We start from the raw sequence: 9,002 nt of genomic DNA on the forward strand, positions 1-9,002 counted from the left end.
GTGAGGATTCAAGTTTGATCCAAAACTTATTTTGGTAAAACTATGATCTCAGACTCGTTAACCGTTGGATCGCCTTTAAACTTGGACTATAGGTTTGTAATCCACGTCTGCACCCTTTGAGCATTGGGATTTCTAAAGAAAACACTTTTGGACATCTTTCATAGTGAGACAAGCGTGCTAAGTGCAATTCCGACCAGATGAGATAATTTACTCGGCAAGATCAGTGCGCTAAGTGCAATTTCGGCCAGCAGAGAAATTGTACTCAGCACCAAATGTCACACTTAACGCCAAAAGTTGAATTTCTCTTAGCAAGATGAGCTCACTAAGCGAGATTTGCATATTATAAATACGTTCTTCAGCATGAAAAACACGATTTTCACCCCTCTCTCTCCAAACTCTCACCCAAACCATAGAAACTCCTCATCCACCATCCACGACTACCGGTAGCCACCACGAGCCATCGTTGCTTATCGGAATGCTTTAATCAAAGCGGAATCTTCAGAATCCACCTCATGGATTCGGTAGAGAAATGAAGCCCTCAACCCTTCTTTCATGGTTTCTTTGAGGTAACCATGATTCCTTTGTCTTCTCCTAGTTGGTTTGAGCTTCTCTTAGTATCTGTTGCGATTTAGGTGTCGTAATAGGATTTTTTTACGCTCCCTTTGAAAAATATTTGAAAATGAGATGTTGTAAAAGTTACTTTTATATAAAATTGATGTTGTTTTCATGACCTTCACTGAACCCCGGTCACATTGGCGTGATCAGAATTTCCAAATGATGTCTCTTTGATGTAGTACCCAAAAATTCCATTTTAGTCCTTTTTAAAAAACTGAATGGGTATAAGACCCTAATGTTGATATTAACATTGTTTTTTTAAATCTATACTAAATTATCTTTGATTTGGTATATAGAGTGTTGCATTTGGATCGACAGACGTGAACGTGAAACACCTCCGAGTGACGCAGGGAGGAGTTGGCGAAGAGATATCAATAGGTGATTGGAGTTTATTGTAATTTATGACTTTTGATACCATAGTTGAGGTCATGGAACCCAATTATGGGGATGTATGTATGTCCTTGTACATGTTGATTTTCACGAAAAACTATGTTTTCGACTAATGTGATGCATTATATCTATTATTGATGAATGATATTGTTGTTTTATCAGACTTATGTTGTCTAAAGACTTGGGGAATGTGAATCCCAAGCATGAAATTATATGTATATATATGGAATGCGATTAGTGTCAATGTTAATATTTATGATAATATTGATATGAGATGATGTTGATGTTGATAATGATATTGAGATGAGATAACATTAATGTTAAAGATAATATTGATATGAGATGATGTTGATGTTGACGAGGATATAGAGATGAATTGAATTGATGTTAATAATGACATTGAGATAAAATGATGTTGATGTTAATGATGTCATCATGATGATGTATGTTGTGTATGTACATGGGGGGTGCAGTGACCATGATGGATATCTCTGGTGAGGGAAATAGAATGGTTAAATAGTTTTAAGCATCTATGGAGTGAAGGGGTGACTAAGAATATTTAATTATCCATAGTCAGTGCATTGATGGTGCCCATGTTTCATACTTCATATTGCATGAAAATAGTATAAACTTTGTCGATAAGTACTTGTAGCTTTTCATGAGGGAAAATACTTGTACTTGGGGGGCATGTCACTTGGTTTGGAACTCCCTTGTGACTTATGCTAATCACCATGGGGGGGGGGGGGAGAGTTGTCTGTGCACGACAGGGTGACCTCGACACTTGTTGCCTAGTTTTCCTAAGTGAGAGTGTTGTGTGGACATGCTAAGTTATTTCCTAACGAATGGTACCACATTGCATTTGAAAGTTGAGTCGGGTGCATGCATCATTCTAATCATAATTGATTGAATTATGGAAAAATCAATGACTAGTTAGTTAAATGTATGATGAATTGAAGGTTATTGAGAATGATTGTGTTTACTGTTATTGCTTTCTTGCTAAAACATCGTCATCTAGTGTTAGTTGATTTTTTTTATAATAAACTCGCCCTTGCAATTTTGTACCGTGTGGTTGGTACTAGTGATGATCGCGAACATTCATTCGTGGGAGCAGATAAGCAGCAATAGATGATGTGGAGAGGGGCTCTTTTGTTCGAGCCGTCAAGTTAACGTGATAACGTTTGAATTATTTTGGGAGATAGTTGTGTTTTGTTATCAACTCTTCCGTAGTTGGTTCCTTAATTCTTTTTGAATTGGGCATGTAAATCCCATGTTTATACACAAATAAGAACTACATTATTTTTTGTCATGCGAATGATGTATAATGGTTTAAGATATATATATATATATATATATATATATATATATATATATATATATATATATATACACTCATTTAAGTATTTGTGCATTATTCGGTGAATGTATACCGTGAAATTTTTTTTACCTCATTTTCATAATCAAATTAATGAAGTTTTCACTTAAAAACCAAAATGTCACATTTTAGAGTTAGTGATATCATAGCAATGATATGGGTTGTTACACAAGGCCAATATTGCCAGAACCTCAAACCGCTATTGGATTCCCTAGTGTTGGTGTCAACACAGAAGGGCTTCGTCGCGACTACACAAAACACATTCACGGGCACATTCCAATGTAGAGGGGACCTCTCCAACGCCGAATGCTACAACTACGTCAGCAAGATTCCAAACATGTTGGGGCACCTTTGTGGTGGCGGCACTGGTGCAGCTGAGCGAGTGCTACCTATGGTACGAGGTGGTCAGGTTCAAGGTGGTCTCGGCTACATAGCTTCTGTAGAAGGTGTGCGGGGCTCGCAAAGTGGTCGACAGTGGAGGGTTCTAGGTGAGGAGGGATGTAGCGTTTGGGATGATGGAGAACAACATGCAAAATAACAAAAATTTGTTCTACACAGGGAGTTACCAGAGCCTCTATGTGTTGGGGCAGTGCGAGGGTATTTTGGGAAATGCGGATTGTGGAGGTTGTATCAAGAGTGTTATGGAACTGGCTTCATCTTGCTCGCCGCCACTACACGAATCTATTCCACATTCCGCCTAGAGCGCTCGACTGCTGCTTGAACGTGCTCTAGCATTACCTTCAATGGCGGCGATGGTGATGATGCTGCCATTTGCCTCACTCACCACTGATATTCTGCGTATATAAATTGTATTGGGAAATGTAAAACGTTGCCATGGCCCCAACTACTCGATTCAGATTTGCAAGCAAAAGGGAAAGTTAGGAACCCTAACTTTTTCCTGATTGGGATGAAAAGCCAAATGTGATAGATCTATGCGATGACGAAGCCGAGAACAATGGACAGTGATGGCGATGGGAAACAAAGATGATGGCACACGAAGGCGAGAGCACAAGCACGAGAGGCAGTGGCAAGAGTACAAGAGGTTCAAAGAAAGATGAGCACGAGAGTGAGGAAGATGAGTGGGCTTTAGGTTGAAATTAGAATTCTCCAACAATGATGGTTTTCTAGAAAATCGTCATTAAACGCAATAAATAAAGATGGTTTTGTTAAAACTGACGTCGCCCATTTCATTTTAATTACAATACCGCCATTGCATTTTCTTCGACGACTATTTTTTGGGAACCGTATGGAGCGTCATGGAATGCTATTATTTTAGTATTAACTTACAAGCCAACTAGGGCAATTAGTTATCAACTATATTCCATAATCGTTGAGTGGTGAATTGATTGTCAAGCACATCTGAATATTAAAGAATCTGTACCCAAAAGCTATGTGTTTAGATTCATGTTGTATCATTTAAAATTATATTAATATATTGGTTATCTGATATTTTTATTTGTTTGGTCTTTTTTTCCTTAACTATAATAATTAAGCTTTTTGGTTTTTTATATACTCCAAGATATTATCACAAGCTTTCATCCTTTAGAATGTGATGTGACTCATCATCATCCATCTAAGACATACTTTGTCAAAAATTGATTTTATGTTTAAAATTGATTTTCAATTGAATCAATTTAAGTATTTTTTGTGTTGAATAAAAAAATATTTATAGTGAGTTTTATAACTAATTTATTTTAAAATAAAATTAAATTGTTGATTCCTATATAATTCTTACTCCGCAATTTTGGTCTTCCTGATTTTTCTCGTGGTATTGTTCCTCCTATTTTTTTAAAAATTATAATTTTAGTTCAATGTTCAACTTTTCATACATTTATTTCTTTTATTTTTTATATTTTAATTAATTAAAAAATATTTTTATGGTATCTTAAGTTAATATATTAGGTCTAGAGTTTAATTGGACAAAATAAAAGAAGAAAAAACATATACTAAATTGAAGATTGAATCAAAATTTGCTAATTTTCTAAAATATGAGAACCAAAATTGTGAGAACAAAAGTATGGGGACTAAAATTGCCAGTTAGAAATTATAGGAAAGACTAAAATTACAATTTAATCTAAAATAAGAAATCCAAAAATAAATCACTTTACTTCAATTTCAATTTTTTCTTGTATAAAAAACCTTCAATTTTAATTAATTTTAAGAAATTTATTTTAGAAGAAAATTTCTAGCAATACATTTCTAACATATTATCTTTTATTAGTTAAAATATATTAAAAATTTCAAAAAAAATCATGAGTGAGATTCATTGAATAAAGAATGAGACTCACATAATTTTAGAAATTACAATTTGCAAATTATTTCAACTAATAATGTGTATCTTCTTTTAGTATATTTTATCTTTCAACTATTATTAATGTATTATAACTATACAGTTTCCATTTTTAAAAAATATTATTGCTACATTTTAAATTAATTATTCGCACTCCTTCAATCTCATCATTAAATAAAAAAATGTAAGCATTTGTCTTTCCGCTGGTAATTATAGTTTAAATAGTGTTGGTTTTTAATTACTCTGTAGTGTTGTAAAATCTCATATCTAAGATTGTGTTTGTTTTAAGGTATCACAAATCATTCTCCTAAATATGAACATGGAAATTCATATCAGCATGAAATGGCCAACTAATATACTGGTTATTACAAGTAACTGGCCCAACCTCCTCCAAAGGCTTAAGCATCCCAACGCTCAAAGAATATACTCCCGAGATAATAATATGCTGCACAAACCAAACTTCAAGCTGTATTATTATACGGTTAAAATTAAGAGTGATTCCAAACATGAGGTTCCAAGGAGCATCATACACCTCATCCACACGAGACATATTTGTCTCCAACCAAATCTTCCAATCAGTACAAATAAAAGTCACCACTACTGTCCATATATATCTCACTTCTTATTCCATGATGAAGGATGGGTATTTGACGTGTCTATAGGAATGGAAGTTACTTCCTATAATAACTATCCATTCTACTGTCTTTTTTTTTCCCATTTCTTCTTCTTTTTTTAATTAAATAATTTTATGAAATTATCACATACCATCTAAACATGTTTATAGAAATAATATTTTCAGACTTAGTATTCTTTCAGACATATTACGAGGAATTAAAAAAACTTATATAATCATTTCCAGTTATGAGAAACGAGGATAGCGATTACCAGGAAGTAGTAAATTTATAAACCAACAAAAAAATGATCGTTCATTTTCCCAGTTAAGTAGAGATAATAAATACTTCAAGAATAAGGAGATGCAAGCCTAAAAAAAAAAAAGAATAAGGAGATACAATAAATAAATACTTTTTTTGAAGGTAGAAATACCCAATAAATAAGAAGATCCAATATTTTTTTTGTGTGTGTGGAATAAATTATTGAAGTAATTTGAAAAGTGACAAAATGTCAACATAGATTAGTCCAATATTGTTATATGCTAACATAGAGCTCAAAAGGGAAGAAGTATCTATCAATGAGTCAGGCAAAAAACATGAATCGTATCCTAACCTAACACCACATCTTTTCTTAAAGGTACTTTAAGAAAATAAATCTTTTCAGTCATATCACATTGTCCTGATTTATCTTTTTTTTTTCTGAATTTGTCCTGATATATCTCATTCCTAATTAATATATCATTAATATCTCATAATTTCCCAATAATTTTTGTGTACCAAAATAAACTAAAAGAAACTAACAAGTTTTTCCATACCTTATACATGTATCTTTAAATTTAAATAAATTTAAAAATTAGATGTTTCCATCAATACTATTTTATTAAAAACGAATAAACTTTAAAAAAAATAAGAATGAGAATTTCAAAATGGAAGAAGGAATTATGAAACTAAATTATTTAAACCAACTAACCAAGGCACATAATCTCTATTGATACTTTTTTAAAATTCAAAATTTAAAAATCAATTGGGATTAACTAACATTGCAACAATCTTAAAATCGTATTCACCAAAAAAAGAAATCTTAATATCGAATTTATTTTGAAAAAAAAAACATCTTCAACTTTATACGATATATGAAGATTTAAATCTTAATTTGGAATTAAATTTAAGTAACAGTTTTTAAAGCGGATAAATATATAAATAATTTAAATTTAGTTACCCTAGGTAAAGTAATATGGTTTAATTAAAAAGAAAATTATTCCTAAAAATATTGTCGTTTAAGTAGGAAAAAAAACTTGAATTTATAAATTATAATACAGATGTATATCTTAAAATAGGATAGGTGACTACCAAGATAAAGTAACCGGGTTATTTCCTTGCAAATTATTATGATATGTTTGTTATTGGTCTACTTGCGTCCTGACGATTGCATATATATGGTTAATTTGCAATTAGGTTTGGACTTCGGCTCTAGAGTTCTGACCCTATCTTTGAGTGAAAGCCCAGGGCTACATTTAAGTTTCAATTATACTCGGGCTTGTTATTTACTAATTACTGCTCCCTTTTTGCTTGAACCTCCTGCCATTTTTTTTCTTCTGTCACCGTTTTGTCATTTATTTTTGGAAGTCTAGTTTTTGTAAGCGTATGAAAACTAATTTCTGTAATATAGTTGTGTCCAAATACATTATGGAAATTATTTTCTATCATATATTTATATTAGAATACGACATGAAAAATAGTTTCCTAGTGTATTTCAACATAACTACATTATGAGAATTTGTTTCTGTATTGTAACTGGAAAAGACTAGGAATATTAAAGTTATAAAATAGTTTTCAGAATGTAATAACTAGATTTTGGAATATAAAAAATAATTTTTGGAATATTTGCATTTCATGAAGAAAAAAAAAAGGTGATAGAGAAGAGGATGCCAATGAAGGAAACACTGATGAAGAAGAAGGATGAGAGAGGAAGAAGGAGACGAGAGAGAGAGAGAGAAATGTTGAGAAAAAGGAAAGAGGAGAGGCAAAAGGGTGTTAGTGAAAGGGAAATAGATAAGGGGTGTAAGTGAGGAGAATGGAGATGAGAGAGGAAGGGAGAAGAAGGAAGGAGGGAGAATATTTTAGGTATGGGAGGTGTGAAACATTCTGGGTATATTAGTTATAAAAAAACATTTCTAATAAAGAGGGGATGCCAATAGTAATTTAGGAGTGCTAGTAGTAAAACCCTTGTGTTGTTGTTTAAGCTCTCAATGTTTGGACCTTGACTTGTGGGCCATGATATATTTTCAGCAATGTATTTTAGGATGTTGCTAGGTGCACCCAACAATTTTAGTGAAGTGGCGAAAATGCCCTTCACTTAAATTTTAAATACCTTACCTCTGTAGTGTCGTTGTTCACATTCCGTACGTTGTCGCTTCCTTTCCTTCTCCCTCTCTGCGCATTCGTGTTTTTCATTCGTTTTCTAGTCCCTGCGCCTTTGTGTTCTTGTTGGTTCTTCTTTGGTGGCGTCGCCATTGACTGCTTCCTTTGTCGGCATTGAGGACCTGTGCCTTCGTTTTCTAGTTCCATCGTGCCCAGGTAAGCTTTGTTTTCCTTCTTTAATGGTTGTTGCGTGGTGGTTTAGTTGTATAACTCATACGAATAATCTAATTCGTATGAGATATACGGATCAAGTGATCCGTATAACTTCATACAGATCATTAAACATGAACATGATAAGGATATAGAACATATAGGATTTAGAGAAAATAATGTTTACATGTTAGATTTAAAACAAAAATCAGATGATAATGAATGTTTTCTTAGCAAAGACAATGATCCTTAGCTATGGCATAAAATGATCGCTCACATAAATATGGAACATTTAAACAAATTAATTTCAAAAGATTTGGTTGTTGGCTTGCCAAGACTAAAATTTGAAAAAGATAAACTATGTGATGCATGTCAAAAGGGTGATATAGGATCGTTTAGGATTAAACCTTGATGGAAAATGCGAAAATTGATTAAAGAAAGGATGAAAAATAAGGTGATTAATTTCGTGGGTCTTAATAAGGTGGTTCTTGGCATAAAATGAAATAATGAGATGAAAAAAAACGTAGGTTAAGTGATGGCTGGACATAAATATAGAAATGACAATAACTCAAGCTACACGGCTCCAAATGAGGTGATTCCAAAATGAGGTGAAATGTCTCGTTATGAAATTCAATTTAGGCTCAAGAATCACTTAATTTGAGTGCGTAAAACTGGAGTTATGGCCACGAGATAATTCTGGGCAGAAGTGGATTTTCTGGAATTGTGGTTTGAAAGAACAAGGTTGAAGATGAAAGGAAGGAAAAAATCACTCTTTCTGGCGAGGGCAACACACAAAGGTTGTGAAAGTCCTTTGATACAGCCAGGGTGTTCTTGAATCACTCAAGAACTTAGGAGAATCACTCTCACTAAGATAAAAGAGATAAACTCTAATTTTCTGAATAAAACTCAACTTGTGTTTATTGATAAAATGGTTCAGCTTATATAGAAGCTTTACATAAGATTTTAGTAATGATCCACTAACCTAGAATTAAAAGAACTTAATGCCAATAACCTAGGGAATTAAAATAACATAATGGCTGAGTGTAACTGAAATTGTGGCAACCAAAAGTCACCCCCAACAGCCATCAAGCCGACCACCATTTGGTCTCCCAAAAGGCTGATGCCTAGGTTGCCAATTGGGCCCTTATTACAA

General features: G+C 33.2%; 1 protein-coding gene across 1 annotated transcript; it reads left to right on the forward strand.

Annotated features, from left to right (window-relative positions):
• The first annotated feature begins 2,528 nt into the window (after nucleotides 1-2,528).
• On the forward strand, nucleotides 2,529-3,078 carry LOC114374216 (plasmodesmata-located protein 1-like). The gene is made up of 2 exons (XM_028331833.1): nucleotides 2,529-2,786; nucleotides 2,866-3,078. Exons 1-2 carry the CDS (start codon nucleotides 2,529-2,531, stop codon nucleotides 3,076-3,078), a joined length of 471 nt encoding a protein of 156 aa, XP_028187634.1.
• Nucleotides 3,079-9,002: the final 5,924 nt, after the last annotated feature.

The sequence above is a fragment of the Glycine soja genome, chromosome 2 (assembly GCF_004193775.1).
Source record: "Glycine soja cultivar W05 chromosome 2, ASM419377v2, whole genome shotgun sequence".
NCBI classification, from domain to species: domain Eukaryota; kingdom Viridiplantae; phylum Streptophyta; class Magnoliopsida; order Fabales; family Fabaceae; genus Glycine; species Glycine soja.

Excerpts from the sequence above, each read along its gene's own strand:
- LOC114374216 (XM_028331833.1), top strand. The coding sequence starts at position 2,529 with ATGATATGGGTTGTTACACAAGGCCAATATTGCCAGAACCTCAAACCG. Across the intron at positions 2,787-2,865 it reads CTATGGTACGAGGTGGTCAG|GTGAGGAGGGATGTAGCGTT; the intron begins GTTCAAGGTGGT and ends GGAGGGTTCTAG.